At 43.8% G+C, this 22,706-nt stretch overlaps 1 protein-coding gene across 4 annotated transcripts; it reads left to right on the forward strand.

Moving 5' to 3' along the window:
* Positions 1-896: 896 nt before the first annotated feature.
* PSEN2 (presenilin 2) lies at positions 897-20,713 on the forward strand. Of its 4 annotated transcripts, none has more exons than XM_083856708.1 (11): positions 897-968; positions 6,050-6,233; positions 6,970-7,199; positions 8,208-8,349; positions 9,313-9,380; positions 10,108-10,328; positions 11,154-11,252; positions 13,021-13,098; positions 14,597-14,716; positions 15,224-15,342; positions 17,246-20,713. In XM_083856708.1, exons 2-11 carry the CDS (start codon positions 6,090-6,092, stop codon positions 17,399-17,401), a joined length of 1,377 nt encoding a protein of 458 aa, XP_083712834.1. In that variant the 5' UTR covers positions 897-968; positions 6,050-6,089; the 3' UTR covers positions 17,402-20,713. The 4 variants fall into 4 exon arrangements, with proteins under 4 accessions (XP_083712834.1, XP_083712837.1, XP_083712835.1 ...); XM_083856711.1 differs by lacking the exon at positions 897-968 and adding an exon at positions 5,001-5,022; XM_083856709.1 differs by lacking the exon at positions 897-968 and adding an exon at positions 5,021-5,081.
* The last annotated feature ends 1,993 nt before the right edge of the window (positions 20,714-22,706 follow it).

The raw sequence follows: 22,706 nt of genomic DNA on the forward strand, positions 1-22,706 counted from the left end.
ACAGAGGCAGGAGTGGTTTGTGTGCTGACTGAAGAGCAATTTCATCTATCTGCTGGATTATCTTGCAAACTACCATGATTTTTAAAAAAAATTTAACAAAAACGCTTACAGTCTGAAAATACAAACTCCCCACACCCATTTCAAGTCGGGGAAAATTGTAATTTTCCTTATCCACCCCTCTGATCTATAAACTGGGCAGGGGTCAGACAATTCCAGCAGAACTATTCTTCGGCCATTTTCCCTGGTTTCTCTGTTTACTCCTCCACACTTCTCTCTTATTATTATTCCTTTTATTTCCATCAGGATCTGCATGCTTGCCTATCATTCTATCTACTGAAGGGATATGTTGATAAGCATTTAAGCAAAAACTTGAAAGGAGTCCAGAAGAAAGATAGAAATGGACTTTTTACAAGAACATGTAGTGACAAGACAAGGGGGGAGATGGATTCAGACTGTAAGAGAGTAGGTTTCGATTATATATTAGATACTGGGAGGAAGTTCCATACTTGGAGAGGGGTGAGGTGCTGGCACAGAGAAGCCGTGGATGCCCCATCCTTGGAAGTGTTCAAGGACATGCTGGACGGGACTTAGAGCAATATGGTCTAGTGGAAGGCCCCAAGCCATGCAAGGGTTTGGAACTGGATGACCTTCACGGCCCTTTCAAAGCCCAGCCCTTCTGGGACCCAGCGTGACCGGAGGCCGGGGCACCGCCCGCCCCCGCCCCGCCATGGCGGCGCCGCCGCCTCACAGGCCCCCACCGGCCACCGAGAGGGCGGGGACAACCGCCTTCCTATTGGCCGAGCCTCTTCCCGTTCTTCTCGTCTATTGGAGGAGAGTTGCCCGTAGGCGGGGACATGCGCTGAACGACGGCTGTGGGGGCGAATGGGCGGGCGCGGCGGCCCCTCCCGGCCGGCGGTGGGGCGGGAGCCAATGGGAGCGGCGGGGGGCGCGTGCGGTGCCGGGAGCAGGTAAACAGCGGGGCGGCCGGGGCCGGGATGGGGAGCGGGATGGGGATCGGGATCTTCTCCGGCGGGATGAGGATGCTGCGGGCTGTGCATAGGGCGGGGCGGGTCTGGCCTGGCCTGGCCAGCCGCCGGCGTTCTCTCGGGGTCTCGCCGCGCTCTCCCAGAGCTGCCCGTGTCTCTGTGTGTATATACGTACATATGTATGTTCTTGTATAGGTGCATATTGTATATAAAGATTTACATATTTCCATGTGTGTTTGTGTATGTACGTGTGTTAAAATATCAGTTTCTCCTGGGCGGTGGCGGCGTGTCCCGGCTCTCGTTTGGAAGCGCCTCAGGCACATCTGGAGGCAGCCAGATGTTTTGGGTGCTCACAAGGGAGCAAGAACATCTGCATGGGAGCAAGGTCTCTCCTCTGGCCTCCTGCAAAATCTCTGCCTGGCTGGGTGGGGCTTGACTTGGGTTCCCCCCCCCCCCGTTTCTTTAATGTTTGCTGTCTGTGTCCCCGGCCGGGCTGGCCATGCCCTTGGATGGATGCCACACTGTCCCAGCCCCTGTGTACCTGTGTCCCCTTGGGGGCCCAGGGGAGAGCAGCCACTTTGCTGGGACACAGCAACTCAGCCCCTGCACAGGTGTGTCCTTGGGTGTCCCCGCAGTGTCACCTCCAGCCCCTGCTGGCTCTGGTGTCCTCAGCAGTATTGGGGCCAATGTGAGTTGCTGCTCCTGGGCTTTGAGGTTTTACTTGTGTGAGTAGTTCTGCAGGGCTGTGGTGCCTTTATGTTGTGACAGGGAGTTGGCTGATGGAGTATTTGGGCTCAGGACTGGCAAAATAATCCTTCTGACCCTCTCAGGGAGGGTCCAATTTCAGCTCTGCCAGCAAAAATCGGCCTTTGGAGCTGCATCTTGTGCCTTTCTTGTGGGACAAGAGAAAGCAGTGCTAGTTCAGCCAGAATGTTAAAAGAAAGCTACAAATCTTTGCAACTTCCCATAGCATCTTGTGTTTTGTTATTTTTGTGTTCTGGGGCTGAGTATTTGCACACTGAGATGCTGTGTTCCAAGTCTCCTGTCATTTTAGCAGCACGCCTGTTCTGACTTTATTTATTGGCAAGAACAGGGAAATCTTTCCTCCTAATTTTGGCCCCACCACTGCTGATTTCTTAGAAGTTTATTTCCTTCTCTTCGTGTTTACCAACAGCAGTGGTTGCTGCAGCCAAAACTTAGGAGAACATCAGGCTGTCAGTATCATCCCAAAGTTTTCTCTTGATCTAAATATAGCAAAGAAAATACATTTCTCTTCATCTAATTGCCATCAAAGAGAACAATATGGATAAGAAGGAATTTTAATTCTCAAGTGGATGATTAAGTATTCTGCCAGGCTCTAGCAGCTATTCTGTGCTGTATATTGTAGTGGTATTATTTGTCATGGATTAAATGCAAAGCAAAGGATTTGGATTGTTTGCAGCATGAAAATGCTGCAAGAATAAGGCAAACTGAGGCTAGATCATATTGTTAGTGACCTGGCCCAGTTTAATCAAAATCCATAAAACTGGTTGTTTTTGCAGTTAAGGAAAGAGGTCTCTTGCATGAAGGACATTTGGAAAGAGAATTGGTGACTCCAGTTTCCCTTCAGGATTTGGAAGACTGCTGTAAAGCAGGAATAATTGTATTCCCACCTCAGCTCCTCTAAGAAGCACTTACTACTGGCCTAGTTTTTGTCCCCTTTCATTTTTGCTGTACAGTTTTGAGAGTTGGGTCATTTTGCTCCTAAGCATTGTATGATTTTTTTTTTTTAATGGGACCTGATGGTTTGAGAGGCAGAGAGGAGAACCTTGCCTGATATAACTTAGTTTGATAATGGACTGGCACTTTGTTTAATGCATTTGGTAGATCATGCTTTAAAGCTTTCTGTGAATACAGATATAGCTTACATTTATCTCAGTGCCCCATATTTTCCATTTGTGAGCTGTCCTTCCCCCTTTTTCAGCTCAGCTAGCAAAACAGTCAATATGCACAGACATATTTGCTGTCATGAGCATGAGTAGGAAAGAAGGCTCCCTTGCTTTCCATTATGGTGTATGCAGCATCCTTTTGGAAGGCAGAAATCATTTCCACAGGCCCCTTTTCCTTAACTGAAGTAGTGAAATGAGACCAGAAAACAGTATGGCTTTGTAACACCCCTGTCTTAGCTGCCTGGTGCTCTGTGGCTCCCTTTTTGTTCATCAAGCAAGTCCCCAACTTTCTTTTCTTTCCCTCTGCTCAGCCCAAAGGATGCTGTTGTGCTGGGGACATGTGTAAGGGTGACCAGGCTGGTCCTTCCTCCCCTGGAGGACAGATTGCTCAAACCACAGCTCTCTCTGGCAGCCAGCAAAGCCTTGGTGCCAGTTCAAAGTGCACCTCTGATGAATAAATAGTGGCATTAGACAAAATCCCTGCTGGGTCTGTGGTGGGGCAGAGGGTCCCAGTAAACCATATGTTCAAGGCCCCTGCTTAGGTAAGAGCCACAAAGCCACAGTGCCAAGGCCTTTGCAGACCTGAGGTGAGGGTGGGCTGCTTGTCTGGCAGCAAGCAGAGGGCTTATCACCTTAAGGCTCAGTCCTACCGAAAGGGGGATGCCCAGTGCTCTATTCCTGGTGTGGGCACTGCCACTGGGGCTGCTCCCACAGCCACTCTCAGGCCAGCCCTGCTGGGACCTGTGACAGCAAAGGGAAACTGGTGCCTCATTGTCTTTTCAAAAGCAGGACACAGCTGATGAGCACCCAGTGTTGGCACTAGACAGTTGGAGGGTGGTTGAGACAACCCCTTTGGCAGGCCAGTTTAGATCAACCTAAGGTTGCTGTGACTTCCACGTCTGCCATAGGAGCTCCTGTAAAGGCTTGGATTCTTTGGGGTGTGTTTGTGTCAACCCTCACTGGAACCACAGCTGTGTAAACAAGGGACAGTGAAGGAGTGTTCAGGTCTGAATCTGCTTGCTGACCAGAAGTATCATGGCGCTTTGGCATGTCCATATACTTATTGGGAGAGCATAGTAGAAAATGTCCTTAAAATTGGCTGTATTTCAACATGAGTTTATTTCTTCCCATGTAACTGTGAAGGTTAGTAATTGGCACAGTGATTTTGCTATTGGTTTAACTCCTCCAGTGGGCATAACTAGGGTATTGAAAGTAGGCTTACTGGGTGTCCCTTCAAAGTCCTCTGCAGAATTGCTCTCTTTATGTAGCAAAAATGACTTCTTAAATAATGTGAGAAAAAGTTCTTCAGTATTTTCATTGGGTTGTTGAAACCTAAATATAGGTCCCAAACTATCAGTGAGTGAAGCTTTATTTATTTCCTCCCTGGTCTCTGACATGAGCAGAAGGTTTTGAGAGTTATTTAAATTCCCTAGGTCACAGATCCTGTGGCATGCATAACTTCTGCTGTTCCTCATCCAGAAGTATGTCATAATTGAATGACTTTATGTATCTGACTTCTTTAAAGACCTAAATCCTGTAACTGGAGCAGAGTCTGGTGTCCCAGCTGTAAATTGTGAGCCCTCATGTGCTCAGTCAAGAGAGTGTGTAAGCATCCAGAGAGGAGATCTTGGCCTCTATAAGAAATAAGCACACAAGTGTTAAGCTGCTCACTTGTAAGAACATGGGATTACTATGAAGCTGACAGGTCTGGTGTGAGGGTTAGCCTTGCTTCTGTTTCCCATAACTGTACCACTTTTATCACCAAAGGAGAAACAAAATTATATGAAAAGCCAGAGGAGGAACAGATGTCTGAAAAATGTTTCACTTGGGTGGATTGAATTGACATTCTAAAATTTCTTGAAAGTGCAGATGTGTTGAGGAGGCTGTGAAAGAAAGGGCGAGTCTCCTACTCCTCCCTCTTTCCTTCCTCCGAAGTGAATTTCAGTTTCTTTAGTGAGAAGCAAGAATATCTCACAGATCTTCAAAGTATCCACTCTGACGTCAGGGTGTGCTGGTTGGGCTGTGAATGATTCAGATTGAAGTGACTGTGTCCAAATCACGTGGCTTTTTCAGCTTCCTCTTCTATTTCCTGAGACACAGGAGCTTGGGTAAGGTTCCACAGAGGAGAGTTGTTCTGGTAGATATAACTGCTTACAATGCATTAAAGGTATGGTTTTGCTTGTGGACAGGTATCAGAAAGTGATTAATTACTTGCTTTGTTAAGCTGACTTAATAAATGCTAAAAAGAATTTTCCTATCAGTTTCATTTATAACTTCCTGAAATTCCGACTTCAAGGCTGTTCTGCAGTATTCAGGGCAGTGCACCTTCTCCCTCTTGTGTTTAGAAAGAGGAGCTGTTCCTTTTCTTTCTGCACTCTGTCACTGTCTTGCCTGCTTTTCTGCACAGCAGTAGGTGAAAGGAGGCCAAGCATTTTTAGCCCTCACATTATTTCTCTTTTTTTTTGCTCATCCAGGTAGTGTCACCTTTAGTCCCAAGACAACATAAGGAAAAACCCACAAGTGGCTCTCCTAAGGAGACAAGTCTTTCCCTTGCTATGCAAACCTCTTCATCGGCAAAGAGAAGCACTGCTAATAAAATTCACCTGGTTAATAAACAGTCATAAGACAGAATGCAGCTCCTGATTAGTGGCTTATGTAAAGCTGAGGCTCCAGGTTACTAAGAAACTTCTGCTCCTTGCTGATGCTCGCAGGAGTGTTGTGTAAGAGCTGAGCTCTCTGAGCTTTCTGACAGGCAGCCAGTGTGTGAAGTGAAGCTGTGTCTGGCCCCTGCCAAACAAACACTGAGCGCTGAGAAACCTCCTTTGTGGAAGGTAAGATGTACTGATGGAAGAGGGGAAATAGAGGCAGCAAGTGTGAAAGCTGTGGTAAAGAAACATAAGTTTCGGTAGTGCTGCATTTTGCTGATAACTGTACCTCCAGCAGTCTCAGCAACTTCAGCTGAACAGATTGTCATGCCTGGCTGAGGGCAGGATAAATCTGCTGTTGGGAGAAGATGGAGCAACCTGGTGTGCCGGAGCCTCCCTGCTGAAATCTGCTGAATCCTCTTCAGACTTTCAGTTATTTGCAGTGTGGTGTTCACTGTTTTCTTCCCCTCTTCTCTGCTTGTCCCCACAGCCTTGAGTAGTGCCTGGCTGTGCTCCCTTGGAAGGCGGCAATGATCACGTTCATGAACAATTCGGACAGTGAGGAGGAGCCCTGCAATGAGAGAACATCCCTGATGTCTGCAGAGAGCCCTCCAGTTCCCTCCTACCAGGATGGCCTGCAAGCTTCGGAAGCAGGGGAAGCACAGGCACATAGGGTAGGTGTGCGTGTCCCTCATGGGGAGTGAGGACATGGGGTGTGGTGACAGAAGGACTCCTGCTACCCCTCAATCCCTCCTACCAGACTGGATTTAGGATTGGCTTTGGTCATTGGTATTTCCCTGGTGTCACTCTCAGCCAGCAGCAGCACTGCCTGTTGCCATTTCCTCAACTCTGACTTTTTCCCCATTTTAATGACTATCCATATGTACTCCTCCCTTTTCCTTCCTTTTGGTAAAGATACAGGCTTTTAATCAGGACCTGATGCACATACGACTGTCGCAGGATATCCTTTGTGCCAGATACTCTTTGTCTGCTCTGGTCAGATGCAGCTAATGTTAGAACAGAATCTAGTCCAGCTGCCAGCAAAGCAGCAGGATAAAGCAAGCACAGCATTGTTGGGACAGGAGGAACATGTCAAGCTTATGTCACCTCAGATGACATTTTTTCTATCTTGTTCTGGGCATCTTGTCCTTCATGTTCATGTGTCTATCTGTGTATTTACATTTGAAGAGGTCCTTAGATACACATGGAATGGGTTTAAAAACTCTTTTGCAACCTGTTTGCAATGGAATTTAATGGAATTTCTAATTGTATTGTTCAGTTGGTACCTTTGTATTAGGACTCACCTGCTATGCTGTGGTGGCCTACAGCAGCCTTGTGAGATATGATGGAAACAAGCTTTGAACACAAAGAAAAGAAGCATCTTACACATTTGCTAATATTCCTTTTTAGAAGAGGCGAGCAGGCAGCAGCCGTGGCCCGAACAATGTCGCCGGTGGAGAAACGTCTGGCTTGGGTGTTCCAGTGAGAGAAAGCGCCCTGGAAAATGAAGAAGAGGAACTGACTCTGAAATATGGAGCAAAGCATGTAATCATGCTCTTTGTGCCTGTCACCCTTTGTATGATTGTTGTCGTCGCCACCATAAAGTCAGTGCGCTTCTATACGGAGAAAAACGGGCAGCTGTAAGTGGGGTCTGCAAACAGCCTGAGTATGTGGGACCCCCTGCTCCACACACACGCTCTGTGCATGCAGAGTGCTTTCTTGGCAGGCTGGGAGAACCTTTACACAGGTAAAGGTGCCTGTAGAAACATTCAGAGAGCTTACTAAAGTATGCTGTGTTCACCTGTGTAAGTTTTTCCCATACCTGCATCACACTGATGTGTTAGCACTGTCATTGAGGGTGCCCTGAGTGAGGCCTGTGAGCAGCATAATAATGAAGCTGCTTCATTCTGCAGTATAAAAGGCCCAGGCTGAACTCCTAGGCTGTTCACTCACTAGCTGGCAGCAATCAGGGAATAGCATGTTCATTTGGATGAGTGTCTCATTTCCTGGTGATATTTCTGGTTCCTAAAGACTCATGGTGTGGATACATAATTCCATCCAGCTCCTGCTGACAGTGCCTGGCTCCTGGGGCTCTAACTGTGCTTCATATGTGGGGTGGAGAAAGGGAGACTGTAGTCCCTTGTACTGAATCACAGGAAACAAAATGGTGGAAGGGATGTTGGGTGGTGAGAAGGGATAAGAATCCAAGATTCTCCTACCAAGTGTGGAAAGAAAGGATGTTCCCTGTAGAAGCATCCCCATTTCAGAACAGCATCTAGGACGTATCCATGTAATTATCATGGAGAGGTTCCAGAGCATGCAATGAAAATTCATGGTCTCCATATTTCAGTAATTTACTTACTAAATAAAGTACTTACTAAAGTAAAGTCATTTATACTCTAGGTCATTTTGCTTAGAGCTCTGCTAGCCACAGCTGCTCTGTAAGAATGTGTTTTGCATAGAGACCACTAATCTTTAGTTGATAATTAACTTGAGCCCAGCCCCTTCAGAGGCTACATCTCATGTTTGCTGTCCTTGGCAGTCCTACCTCCCTTTCTTTCCCACACACGGAGAGGTCTGGTTTTATCTGGGACAGATGGCTAGAAGAGAATATGTATACTTTATATGTCTTTTGCTTTATCCTGCAGGATCTACACCCCTTTCAGTGAGGACACCCCATCTGTGGGCCAGCGTCTCTTGAACTCGGTGTTGAACACCATTGTAATGATCAGTGTCATCATTGTAATGACCGTGTTCCTAGTGCTGCTCTATAAATATCGCTGCTACAAGGTAAAGCATTCATGCCAGAGCCTTTTCCACCTCTGTGCTGTGAGCCTGGGATCAAATGAGCCTTGCATGGCAGTGAGAAACACAGGCACTGCACTTGCTCGTCCTCATCTTGGGCACAGCAGGAATCATACTGTGCGGAAACCTTTGTCAGTAGTGATGGAGCTGTGGCACTGAATAGGCTTTGCTATTACTTTGTTGCTAATGGCAGGCCCTTAAAAACATGGTCTGCTACTTTGTGTAAGTCAGGTATGAGCTTTCTGCATCTGATACAAATGTTTTGCCATTTGTACTTATGGACTGAGTTGTAGCATTTACTGTGAATGCCTTCTATTAAGACATTTCAGACAAGCTTTGTGGGAACTGGTATTATTCCTGCCTGTGGAAGCTCTGGTAGAAGAGCACAAGGCTTGGAGGGAAAGGCACATTCTGGTTCCATGGTGCTCATAGAGTTCTTATATGTGGCACCAGCCCAGCATTTGAGCTCTGTCAGTTCCTGCTTCTTAAATTTGTCCCAAGGACAGAGTTTATTTTACAGCCTTGGGCACACCCCTCCTCCTTCCTATCAAACAGAAAGAAAGTGCTCACCTGTATGAGCTAGCAGCCAGTACGGATATCCATGAAAATATGGATTTTTTAAATGGATAATGAAAATATGGATATGAAAATATGGATATAGATATGAAAATATGGATATGAAAATACAGATGTTTTTAGACTGGATAGCAGCCAGTCTCTTAGGCTAGAGACTGAAAAAAACCCAAACCAACTTAAAACCCTAAGAGACAGAATACAAAATGAAAGTGGGAGAGCTGGGAGGAACTGGCTGTCCCTCCTCCTTCACTGACCATTTGGAAGGCAGGGTCTTTGGACACTGGGAGAGGAGTGCAGAAGGAGACTGTTGGGCTGCAGTTCTGTGACAGGGTAACAGCCCCTACAATCACTGTCTCTTCTTGCCCTTGATAGTTCATCCATGGCTGGCTGATCCTGTCCTCCTTGATGCTGCTCTTCCTCTTTACCTACATATACCTTGGGTAAGTGGGAATGGTGCAGGGAACCTGGCAGTTCAGGGCTCCTTTGCCTCTTTGCTGAGAATTCCCACTTTGAACAAGAAAAGGAATGTCTCCTCTTCTCCAAATGTCTTCTTCTAACAACATTTAACTGTTGTTAGAAGAAGAGAGCTTTCTTTTTTAAAAACTGGAAAATAAGATCTTTAACAGTCAATGCCAAATTTTACAAAAATTGCTGGGAAATGATACTGTGAGCATGGAATGAACAGGCTGAATCTTGTGGTACGGAGACCCTGGACTATACATTGAGAAGCATGTGGAAAGGCACTTCATTTGCCAAGTTACTTCTCTGTCTTTTTTTCTTAGACAACACTGTTTGAAGAAGCTCATTCCCTTAGCTCCCAGCTCTGCTGAAAGGAAACTTTTAACTTGTGGGTGACATTTGTTAAGACATTTTCATTTTTAACTGTGAGCATATTGCACCTGGTGGCATGACACTGACAGGATTTCTTTGCTGTTAAATTGAGGACTAAGGCAGTGGTGCTGGTCTGGAACATAGCACATCCCTCTCATGCAAGAGGAACAGAGCTCAGAGCAGCAAGTAGCCAAAGGGCAGGTTCCCCTTTCATGATGAGAGTTGCTCTATTCTGCTTCCTCCTGGTGTAGTTGGGGGCTTTTTTGTTTAACTACAGCCAGTGGGCTGCATTCCCTTGCTTTCACTGCTTAGCCAAATTTTCTTCTGGTATTCCAGTGAAGTATTGAAGACCTACAACGTGGCCATGGATTATCCCACTCTGTTCATAGTCATCTGGAATTTTGGAGCTGTTGGAATGATTTGCATCCACTGGAAAGGTCCCTTGCAGCTCCAGCAAGCTTATCTCATTATGATCAGTGCTCTAATGGCATTGGTGTTCATTAAATATCTACCTGAGTGGTCAGCATGGGTGATTCTAGGTGCAATCTCCATCTATGGTAAGTTTGAGTTGTGACTCTCAAGGTGTGGCTCTTGGAGAGGTTACTCTGAGGCAATCTCAGGACTCTGTATGTCCTCAAAAAAACAACTTTATGGTGCTAAAAGCTTAGGAAGTGCCAGATGGGCAATTAATTTGACTCCCTGCCTTGTCTCTTGCTAATTGTTCATGTAGGTAGTGTACCTCAACCAGGTCTTTCAAAGTGGATCACCAAGTCAGGGAAGGACTGAACCTCACCTAACTGCATGGTAGGGGTGGTTGGATTTTTATCAGTAGGAGACCTGACAGTCTTGCAGGTTTTGTTTGTTGTTATCAAGAGATCAGGGATTTTGGTATGAGTTATAAGTTTCAAGAGAACCTGCAGAACAAGAGGGAGGAGATCTGATGGAGGGGAGAGAGTAGGCAAAGAGGTACTGGACTAAAGGTCTTCATTCATGTGAAACACAGAGCCAGTGTATGTAGTGATGGATTGTGGGATGTGAACAAAGCGCCCCCACTCCTCCTGTAATTGAATTTAATATCTCAGTGAAATGCTGCTGTCTGCTTTCAAAGAACTCATGTGGTATTCTCAAGGGGCTTTTTATAGGATTAGCACAGTGAAAACTCTTATTATTACATTAAGGCTTGGAGATGGTATTTTAAGTGAACAACACTTCCAGGGACTAGAACAGCTAGAGTTATGCAAAGTGGTGGAAAGTGCCATTCAGGAAATCATCTGGGTTTATATGGATAGATATAAATTTGAGGGGTGAATATCTTCTTAAAGATAAAGAATGTAAAATATGCATGACAGTTCAGGATGAGATTGGTCCTTTTCTTTCTGCAGATCTGATGGCTGTTCTCTGTCCCAAGGGGCCACTGAGAATGCTGGTAGAAACTGCACAGGAGAGAAATGAGCCCATTTTCCCTGCATTAATATATTCCTGTGAGTAAGATTACAGTGTTAATGTTTTTAGCCAGATGAAACTCTATTAAACTATTTCTATGTCAAAGCAAAGAACACTGTCTTAGCTACTTCCTTGCCTTAAGAATGGTGGACAATTATGTTCTGGAACAGACCATTTGTAGAAGGCCTTGTTTATCAGTTACAATGTTGGTAACTCTAATTAGCCAAAGAGAGCCCACACTTACCCTGTGAAGCTGAATATTTAGAAACAGATTTATCCTTTCATGAATATAGTTTAGAATATGCCTCTTTTTTCTGCACACAGAACACTGTGTGAGGCAGGCAGCAGTGTTTGCCAGGTTCTGTGATGAGGTGATGTTCACTCAATACATTTATTCATTGTGTATATGCTTTGCAAGACACACTTTAAACATGTGATGAGGCTCCATGCTTCCTGCAGCCCCCTCTTGCCCTCTGTACTGTACAGATGGCAGTGCTTAGAATATATTTGCTTTATTATTCATTGTTTGGCTCCTCACTTTGCTTTCCATTCAAGTACTGCCCTGCAAACAGAATCATTCATCTCTTCCCTGGCTTTCTCGGGCTATTTAACTACCATGGTGTCTAGGACCCTTGTCCAAAGGTATCCACGTGCTTAAGATAAGATTGTTGGAAGGCAGGAGACTCAACACTCATGGGACCTGAACTGCTTCATGGACCTCAGTGACTTTTTCATTACATCATTTGAAAGATGAAGGATTATTCCCAAATGTTTGGTGCTAAGCTGAGGATGCCTACAACCTGACTGATTTTCTTTTTTTCTTCAAGCATTTAATGTTACATAAATGCTTTTAATGTGTTCCAAGCAGTCTCAGTTCACCTCATCTGCCTTCCTTTTTGCAGGAGATTCTGTTACACTGACCTGAGATAATCTAGAAGAAGTCTCTTACATGCTTTAGTTAACAAACAAGAGTTTCCCTAAAGGAGAAAGCAGTTCAGCAAGTAATAAATACTGAAAAAAGTTCTTGTGCAGAATGTCAGTGTCTCCATTGCAAGATCACATTCTGTGGCTCCCTCTAGATGCAAAAACATCACCTTGGCTGAGGTCATTGTGGAAAAGCAGGCACTGTGTTTGCCTTGGCTTATTTTGTTTAACTTAGCTTCTATAAAATCAGGGAGACTGATGCACACTTAAATAAAAAAAATATTTGAATTCCCTTCTGCTGATTTCAGAATGGTTTGTATTCCTTTTTAATGTAGGGATCCCAAGAATAAGGCCCCAAACATCAGTTGCTATTGGAACCAAAACAGAAATATGCAGTATTTTGACAGGATGGAACCACAACAGGCAGAGAGAAAACTTGCATTCTGACAAATCCTGTAACCCCTCGCTTGTATTGCTGTACCTTTAGTAGAACACAAGTAAGCTGTTTTAGGTAACCTCTGGCTACCTTTTGTCCTACCCTCATTCCCTGGGAAATTGTTTTGTTTGAAGAGAAGAGCCAGGAATCAGGAAGAAAACAAAGGAGTTGAGGACCCTAGTTCTGGAATTTTGCTTTTTTTAATCCACAGAGATTATATTGACTCTTAGGTACTTGTACCCTACATGGGACTTTCTTAAAAACTGAATGGATGCATTGCCTTGGCTTTTTCCCACTTGGCTGTCTCAGGGTGTAGGGAAACGAACTGAGTGTTTTAGAAGCATTTACAGGGGCAAGGTTTGTATTTTTAAGGACAGATAAATACTTATTTCCTCTGAGCTATAGTGGCCAATGTTTTATGCAGCCTATTACTTTCTTTCTTCCAGCTGCTATGATGTGGACAGTTGGAATGGCAAAGCCAGACACAGCAGCAAGAGGACCAAGTCAGCAGACATGGGATGCAGGTTTGTTTGCATGTCCCTCTCCCATACAGAGCGCTGTCCTACAGAAATAGTGAATATGTTTGAGACTGAACATAGGCCCCCAAATCCTGATGGATGAATTTTTTTCATTGTTGTTACTTGCAGAACTCAGTGATGTTCATAAACCTGCTGTTAGGACTGGAAGCAAAGATGGACAGACAGTGTAGAAAGCTCCAGTATTCAGGTCACTTTTATTTAAAAAAAACCCAAACAAACAACGAATCAAACAGAAGCGTTGTTCAACTCACATCTTTGGTGTACTGAAGTCAAAGCTGAAAGAGGGCTAGTGGGAGGTTATATTTTTTCCATACTTGGGATGGTAAATTACAACATACTCCTAAATGTAATACTGATGAGCTGGTGAACTTCAGTGTTGCATTCAGACCAGTGCCACGGAGCACCTCTCTGTAGTGCAATATGGCTCACCTTGCTAAAGAAAATAAATGTCTTTACTCTTGGGTAGAGCCTTGTGTTAGCCACCAGTAGCTTTTGTGATTCAAGTTTACATTGTAGCTGGTTCTGCAGTAATTTGGGTGCCTTTGCTTTTATCTTCTTGAGATGCAAAATAAGCTGCAGCTTTAAGGTGATTGAACAAAATCTTACTTGTGGTTTTGGGAGGATTTCCCGTCTAGTCCTGTTGCACTTCAGTACCTTTGAATGTTAAAGCAATAAATGTGTGCAAAGGTTTGATAACTGAACGTGCTGCTTATTTCAGGATAAGCAGCTGACATACCACAGAATGGCAGGGACACAATCCTGCTGTGAAATGGGGCACAGAGCAGGCACAGACTACATGCTGAAGGGTACAGAATGCTCTGTGGAAGCCAAGTGTCCCAGATCATAGTCTGCTTGCCCCTGCAGCAGCAGCAGCAGCAACCTGTCAAGTTGACATGGGCTGAAGAGTTTGTAGGAGCTTCTCAAAAATAGGAACTGTCAGATAAAGTCATGTATCACAGACTGGCTGCTTCCAAAAGTACTGCCAAAGGTTCTGTCAGATGTGCTTTAACAGAGGAGGGGAAAAAAGTTAAATTTATGGACGATGAAATGTGTCTGCTTTCTACATGAGAACAGTCAGCTCCAATGCCAGTGTGACTCAGGACTTCTCTCCTGAGAAGTGGCAGTACTCTTAGTCATCCATTTTTGTTATATGTCTGGTTAGGGAATACTTGAGCACTCACAACCCAAAGGTATAACACTGGAGGAATGCATATTAACTTTAGTGGGTTTTCCTTGTCATTCTGGCCTGTGCAGAGCAATGTTAGGTGTGTGTACGTGCTCACTCCTTAAATCCATTGAGCTCCTGGGTGGCTGCCATCAGCTGGTCCTGATGGTCACAGCTCTAAGAGACAAAGGGCTTACCCACTGCAGGGCAGCTTCACAGGAGTGTGGATTTCATGGGCTAAAACATGTTATAAATGTAGCTGTCTCTTGTGTTTCTTTTTTTTTTTTTTTTTTTTTGTAATCCACTCTTGGAACCAAGCTGAGGATGGGAGACAACACCTCAGGAGTCCTTCACATGCAGAGTCTCAGATGTCAGAGACCAGGAGTCCTGCTCCAACCCGCCCCGTCACTTCTTTAGAGGAGCTCGAGGAGGAGGAAAGTAAGGGAAGCTTTATACCTTGTTTTCAGTGTAGGCATAACCTGACATTTTTACTCTTTGTGGTCAACACTCTGATACTTAGTTTGGTCTAATGACAGTTAATTTGAATAGCTGTGCTCACTGAGCAACGAAGATCTTGAGCCTGTGTATTATCTCTTGCTGCTGCAGAATCTGTTCTGGGATTGTGGTTCCAGTGATATCTGTTGGCTACATGTAGTTTAAACAGTTCCTTCTTCGCCTTGTCTCCTGTTCCTCTCTGTCCTTGCATGTCCTCAGCTGTTCATTTGTGAATCAGCCCAGGGAAGCACCACAGAGAATGAGGGAGAACAAAAGGAATTAGTGGGAAGAGGGGCTGGAAGTCTCAGCCTACTCGGGAATATGTGGGTCCAGGTTGGTAGCCAGGACTAGGAGCCTTCACCTGCTACCCAGGGGATAAGAATTTGTTCTGGATGAAGCAAAACAGGAGGCTCAGAATTAACACTTGTTTTCTTTTTCCACTTCTTTCAGGGGGTGTGAAGCTGGGCCTTGGAGACTTCATATTTTACAGCGTGCTTGTTGGGAAAGCAGCTGCCACAGCTAGTGGAGACTGGAATACCACATTGGCCTGCTTTGTAGCCATTCTTATAGTAAGTGAGCAGCTTTTAAAATCTCTGTCAAAGCCTGTTCAGCACTGAAGTGTTGCCAGAAATACCAGCAGCTGAGCAATGCTAAATCAGTCCAGGTAACATGCTAGATATTTAGGAATACTCTGTCTCTAGGCTTTAAACAGCCACTGCAGCAGAATGATCCAGACCAATCAGAGCAGAGCATGGATAAGGTGGGGGTGAAACAGCCCCAGGGAAATGCTGGTGTGTTTGCTTCAGCCACAAGAATCAATATTAGGAACTCCTCACTGATTAGCAAATGTAGTTGAAAAGGTTAATTCTGTTATGCTAAGGGGAACTGATAGAGGAGAGGGTGAAGACCTATCTTATTCTATTATTTGAACTGAAAAAAAATGAGAAGGAAGGCAATTTAGATCCATGGAAATTATCAGTAAAAGCAAAATGAGTAACATAGTGTAGCTGCTAAAGAGTTGGTCCTGCCAGGTCTAATGAAGACACACTGTTAAGCTTCCATCTGAGTGGAAAATACTTACTATGCACTTGCTGTTTACCTCAGCATCCTCATGGAAATTTACCTGAAAGACAACAGCGGGATTTCTAGAATGTAAAATAAAATCGATTACTGTGTCCTTCTTGGGCCTCTATTTTCCTACTTAGATCCCAAGGACAGTGCAAGTGACTCACTTGTGAAGAGTGTGCATCAAAAAGCATGCAAACTGGAAATGAGCTGCCTTCTCTATACTCTGTTCAGTGTAGCTTTCTGACCCCACAGGTCAGAGAAACCCATAGGATCATCAGGCTCCATATGCTGCAGTCCAGCACGGGGTCCCTTTGCTGGGGAAAATGCTCTTGGTCATCTGTCTTGTGAGGCCACATGCCCCTTTCTGTGTCCTTTTTGGTGCTGTTAAAGCTTGTTCTGTCTCCTTTTGCAGTTTCATGATCTTGGTGCTACGTAGCTTTCTGGTTCCCAAAAATGTCCCTCCAGTTTCCCAGCAAAAAGCACATTTTAAAAGGGATATGAGATTTAAACAGCAGGTATAGGCTCTGAGAGAGTAAGGACAGAACTACAGGCTCAGGTGGATTGTGAACAAATTTGTAGTCTAGAAACACTGATTAAAAAAAAAACAATTTAAAAATCCTATCTATTGATCTTTAGCTAGTGAATATTTTTAGACCCCAGTGTCTTTGAAGCTTTGTCATCATGGAGGAATTAAAAAGGGCTCTGATGAGAGAAGGAATTAATATCTAAAGGCACTTAACCATAGTATCTACCCAGAATATACAACAGCTTCCTCCTATGCTACAAAACGTAGATCTTGGCCTGCTATCCAGATAAAACCAGAACTCACTCATTATAATAAGCAATCCAGCCAAAAGAACAGCAGTGGATATTTGATTTTTTTTTTTTTTTTTTAATTTCTTTTTTTTTATTTCTTTTTTTTTTTTTTTTTTTTTTTACTCTAAAGGACCTTGTGAACTGAGAATGTGTTATAAGTACATCCTGTTGTGTATTAGGGACCTTCAGTGGAACTTCTATCTATGCAGTTCACCAGGATTTAAGTGCTTTTGTTTGCTGGATCAGTACTTCATTCATAATGGCATTGAACAAGGAGTAAAGTAACATGTAAAGAAGTTAGCCTCTTGGGGTCAGCTGTACCCCTCTGCATTTGCTGTTTATATCACTTTCTCAGCTGTTTATACCATTTTCTTTGTGCACAAGACTGCTGAGGAAAAACCTGGCCAACTTGTGTGAGAAATGAAGCTGTGGGCAAATACACACCGTGCTGCTGGTAGCTCTGGCTGGCTTCAGTTGCTCTACAGTGCATATAGATAATTATCTGTATGTTGGCTTGTTGGTGACAGATGTAATTCTGGTTGTCTTACTATTATCTCCTTGTGTTTTTTATTCTCTTCTCTCTAACAGGGTTTATGCTTAACACTTTTACTACTGGCTGTTTTTAAGAAAGCACTGCCTGCTCTTCCCATCTCCATCACCTTTGGCTTGATCTTCTACTTCTCGACAGACAACCTTGTGCGACCATTCATGGACACCCTGGCCTCCCACCAGCTGTATATTTAGAGGAAGTGGGAGTTAGAGGAATTCTTTTTCAAGCTTTGCTGTGAAGTATGGTACAATGTTTGGAATAGGTCATGAAGTTTTTACACTTAGTGCCATATATTTGTAAGGAAAACACTAATTCCGTGACATGCTGTGTACTAAAAATCTAATAGTTATGTGTTGAACTGAGATTTTTCACAGGACTCTTGGTGAAAGCCTGGCTCCTTGCTGATGTCAGAGTGTTTCTTTTATTTTATTTGATGTGCACAGTGGCTTTTGTGAGCACAGAAACCTGTATGTGGCATGAAACACTGGAGAGGTGAGGGGTCTGATCTTCCAGGAGCATACTCTAGAATTCCTGAGTCTTCGCATGTTTGAAGTGTTGTGCAAACAGGAGGTGCAAGTGATTGGAAAAGCACAGCTGGCAGCATGCACAGAGCAGCGTGTGAGCATTAGAGAAGTGAGGCTGAACTTCCTACATTGGCTGCTGTGCACACAGCATCTGTTGAAACTGCCCCAAAGGCCTGTTTATTCTGACCTGAGTTAGACATAGTGAGCCATGAGGGATTGAGACAGGAATGTCAGTGGTGGGATGTCCGAACATCAGGCTCATCCTGGCTCCGAGCACATCCACCAGTGCAGCAAGCAGCTGATGAAGGCAGGGCTGCCCCTTCCAGCACATCAGATCCTCAGTGTGTGGAAACAGATACTGCTCTCTCCCCCCAACATTTTATTTTTTAGGAAATATTTTTCTGGGTCCTATTGTAGGTTACTACAATCCTGAAATGACCCTAAGGTGGAAATGACAGAACAACTCTAGTAAATCAGACCTGTAACTTACTGTGTGTGTTTCTGGTCTCATTTCTGTGCATTGTTGTAACTACTCCAAAGGAGGATTTATCTTCCCTTTATTAAGAGGTCCTCTCTTATACTGACTGAGAATTGGTTTACCTAGGTTTTTGTACTGTTTAAAGATTATTTTTTTAATTACAAATTTTAAAATAGCTATTTAGTTTCTAAGGGACTCTTTTGGAAATATCCGGTCATAGTTTGTATCAAAATATTGGGGTGCAAACTTTAATGTATTGTTACATTACTTTTAGAAATAGCTAAATACACCCTCAAGTGAGCTCATTAAGAAAATCACAGTGCTTGATGTCAGTAAAAATACATAGGACAGACTGAACCTTTATATTTTGTCCACCATTGAAAATAATTTTATTTCTACTCTTTGAGTCAGTTTTTCAGTAGTTGCCGAAGTTCTGAGATTTTTCTTTTCTTTTTTACTTGTGTCTGTTACTCAAACAAGCTCAGTTTTCTTTGACAGCTGATCAGTAAATGTAACATTATGTGAGATTTCACAAATAATGCAATGTCACTGAGAGATACAGAATTTAATTTCTGGAAATACTTTTTAGCTAAGGCTTTGAATTACACATATTTATGTAGTGCTTTTTCCAGTAGACCTGTTCAAGTTCATCTGCTTTGATATCTAACAAGGACATCACACAGATGATTCAGACTAATTTTTAAAAAGTGCATAATGGTTTTTACAAGGGATGTGTGTATGTGTGTGCGTCTCAGTCTGGACAAGTCAGTAACTCTTGCTCTTTGTTAGTTTTCCGTCCTCATTTCTCACATTTGCAGTGTTTGGACTTGATAACTGCAGACAGAGTTAACTATTACTAAAAGGTATTTCCTTTGGGAATGTAAATCAGTAGAGCTTTGTTTGCTGATTTTTAAGCTTTATGTGAGAGTTGCTTTTTCTATTTGTTTGTTTCTGTTCTTTTTAACAAAAACAGTTATGGGGCCAAATCGGACTAGAATCACTGGGAAACATGATTTTACTTTTTGCATTGCATGGTGTAGAGAGGATGTGGATTATTTGTATATATTGAAAGAAAAATCCTGCTTGGCTTATCAAGGTTGTAGCATATTGTTAGAAACTTTCTATGAAAGCAGAGTTGATACTTGAAGGAAACTGGGAGGGGAACCTTCACATATTGAAGGATCACCACTGGTTTTCTGCAGATACCTGCTTGCCAAAGACTGGCCTTCCACTGACCAATTCTGCAAAACTTACAAGACTTGTAATTTAAAAGGTAACTGAGCAAGAGATTCTGGCAATGCAACAGAATGTATTGTCCCAGTGAGTGTTAGAAGTATATCATGGATATACTGGAGGGGTTATAATTGTGTAAAAGTTCATATGTATTTACTACAAATATATATTTGTGTTTGTGTGCATATACACGCAGACACACAAATTTTAAAATTACATGGAGTGATTTCTCATCTCTTTGGACATTTTCACCTGTGCATAAAGTGAAGTTTTGTTTGTGATGCTAACATTGTGCAGCACGGCCTAAGGTGTGAAATGCAGAGGGCAGGATTTACCCTACTCATAGCTGGCTGCTACACGAGATACTGACTCAGTAACCGGGCAGCTTGAATCAGCAAAGCATTTGTCTGCCTCATGTGTTCATTCACTGTGTCCTCTTACTGCATGCTCTGAAGAAATCCTGCTGTTCCCCCTGATGTGCATCCCTGACACAGCACAGCTGCCAGGTGCACTGGGGTGACACCTTTCTTGGTGCTGGTGTCACTCAACATCTGAAGTCCTATAGGAGGTGCCAGGTGTTGGCATTTTCCTGTGTGATCCTGGTCACACTCACCCCTCCTCTCCAGACCAAAATGAGTGTCTCATTGCATCTGGTCTCAAATGTACCTTGGGCATACATCAGCCTTCAAGATCTAAAATTGAAGCCAAGTGCATGAACAAAAATGTAGTGGTGAGCCTGCCTAATGCAACCCCCCAGTGAAACTTTTGGTGGGAGGTCTGAGGTTGTTTTGTTTAAGTGTCTGCTGTGTGTCAAAGACTGGAGATGAGCCCTGTCCTCATTGGATGCACAAGAAGCATCAGAGTCATAATGAAAAAAACAGAAACAAGATAGTCCTTGCAGAAGCACACAGCTTTCATTTGATACTCATGGTCTCATTCATAAAACCTGACTTCAGGCTCTTTGTTCTTGCCTTATAGGTACTTCCAATTAATCTCACTGTGTTTGTTTTCCTCTTCCTTGAAACTCAAACTAGGTTTGGGTTTAAATTAAATATATAGTTATTTTTCTTTATTGTTTCCCTCAGTCCCTGATCTCTGTTTCTGCTTTAGAGATGCTCCTTGGCAGCCACGGGAGGGCAGTAGGTCTATGAGGAGAAGTACCAGCCATTTTCAAGTACTCTGCTGTGTGCCCCTTGTTTTTCAGAGAGGCTGAAGGCCCTGGAATCTCCTTGTGGTAGGGAGAAAAAAAAAAAGGCGGCAGGCACCCCACACGGCAGCACAGCTGTAGTTTTGGCCCAGCATGGGAGAGACTACAGTGAGAACAAGCTCATGCTGAACCAGAATTCATTTAAAACCAGCTGTTTTCAGTGTGATGCCATGTTCAGCAATGCAGTCCTGGGTGAGATGCTGCTGTTACATTGCACACTCCATTTTGTTTGGGTTCTCCCCCCCTTTTCTTTTTGTAATAAATCATCCAGTCCTAGTTTTATTCCTCAAAGCCCCAAGCATAAGTCAGGGGCTCGTCCAGCATTGCTAAATTCAGTTTATTACATAAATAAAGATTTCTTCTCAACGTCTTCAAGAAGGAAAGGAATAATTAAACTTACTGATTTGTCATTCTTCCTCTCACTTCCAGTCTCCTATCCCAGTAGGTCTTGCTAATCTGGGGGGAGAAAAGAGCACACAGCTGTCATTCCAGCTCTTGGCATGGAGAAATCTAGGGACAAGCTAGACAATGTTGGATGGGGCTTTGGAGAACATGGTCTAATGGAAGGTGTCCCTGCCCATGGCAGGGGGGTTGGTACTAGATGGTTTTTAAGGTCCCCTCCAACCCAAACCATTCTATGATTCTCTATTGTTTGTGTCCTCAGGAGGACCAGGGGGTATCTTATTTTCTTGAACTCAGTTGTTTTGTAAGAAAGCAGTCTGGAGGGAGGTGGTATCTTTGCCAGAAGTTCTCCTACAACACTATTTGCATGCCCCCAACACACATGGTATTCCTCATTGAATTTATCCTTTTTTCCTCTGCCTTCAGTCAGGTAAAGTGATGTGAGCTGTTCCCATTCTACAAGTGGGAAACAAAGCAAGAGAGTAAATCATGGAATCAGAACGGTTTGGGTGGGGAGGGACCTTAAAATCATCTAGTTCCAACTGGTACCTTGATGGGTAAGGACACCTTCTACTAGACCAGGTTGCTTTATCCAGCCTAACCTTGAACACTTCCAGGGGATGGGCATCCACAACTTCTCTGGACAACCTGTGCCAGTGTTCACCACCCTCACAGCAAAGAATTTCTTCCTAATACCTAATCTAAACTTACCCTCTTTCAGTTTGAAGCTGTTCCCCCTTGTCCTGTCACTAGATGCCCTTGTAAAAAGTACCTGCCCCTCTTTCTTTTGGGCTCTCCTCAGGTACTGGAAGGCCACATGACCAAGCTGGCTTTGAGCTTGGATACATAAGGAAGTTCTGTCCACATCAGATCATGGCATCAAACACCATCACACAAGTGTTACTTCTTTTTTACAGATTGCTTTGAAGTAGGTTTGCTATTACCCACCTTCTGCCACTCTAAATGCAAGACATTTGCCCTGAGCACTGAAGGGGTTAAGCAAATATGAACTGTTATCTTTATGCAACACATTTGACAGGTGCCCAAGAGCACAGTTTGGGAGGTGTCAGTGCTCAGCATTATTTATGGCTCACTATTAAAAAGATATAAATAAACAGAGACTTTGAAGTGGAACTAGCTAAACTCCTTTATATAGAAACTTGAAGCAGGTACAGGGCCAATTAGATGGAGTGGAAGTTTTCCAAAACTGGGAACTGTTCGAGCCCTATCAAATGCAGCCTGAGGTAAGTGACAGCTCCCACGGCCAACGTGGGATTAGATTGGTGCAGAAATAAATGCCAGGAAATCTGGCACTGCTGGACTTGCCTTGCAGAAAAGGGGGTGGAGTAGGAAAAGCATTAGGCCTGTTTTCTCCTGCATCACTGGTTTCTGTGATTTCAAGGAGACCTTGCTTACCCTGGTATAAATAAAATATTAGTAACTCCACAACTAACTTGCATTTAAGCAGATCAGGAACAACGTATAAAGTGAAAGTGTGGAAAATTGATCCAGCCTATTTAACTTATGCCATGCCATCTTCAACCCTGACAAAGCTTAAATACAAGCATTTAAAATTCTCCCTGACTTCACAAACCTGCATCTGTGTATGAAATAAAATGGGCCTTCCTTCAAAACTGGTGTAAGACGAGCAAGAT

The sequence above is a fragment of the Zosterops lateralis genome, assembly GCF_965231275.1.
Source record: "Zosterops lateralis genome assembly, chromosome: 3".
Taxonomy (NCBI): domain Eukaryota; kingdom Metazoa; phylum Chordata; class Aves; order Passeriformes; family Zosteropidae; genus Zosterops; species Zosterops lateralis.

Excerpts from the sequence above, each read along its gene's own strand:
- PSEN2 (XM_083856708.1), top strand. The coding sequence starts at position 6,090 with ATGATCACGTTCATGAACAATTCGGACAGTGAGGAGGAGCCCTGCAAT. Across the intron at positions 9,381-10,107 it reads TTTACCTACATATACCTTGG|TGAAGTATTGAAGACCTACA; the intron begins GTAAGTGGGAAT and ends CTGGTATTCCAG. Across the intron at positions 11,253-13,020 it reads CCCTGCATTAATATATTCCT|CTGCTATGATGTGGACAGTT; the intron begins GTGAGTAAGATT and ends TCTTTCTTCCAG.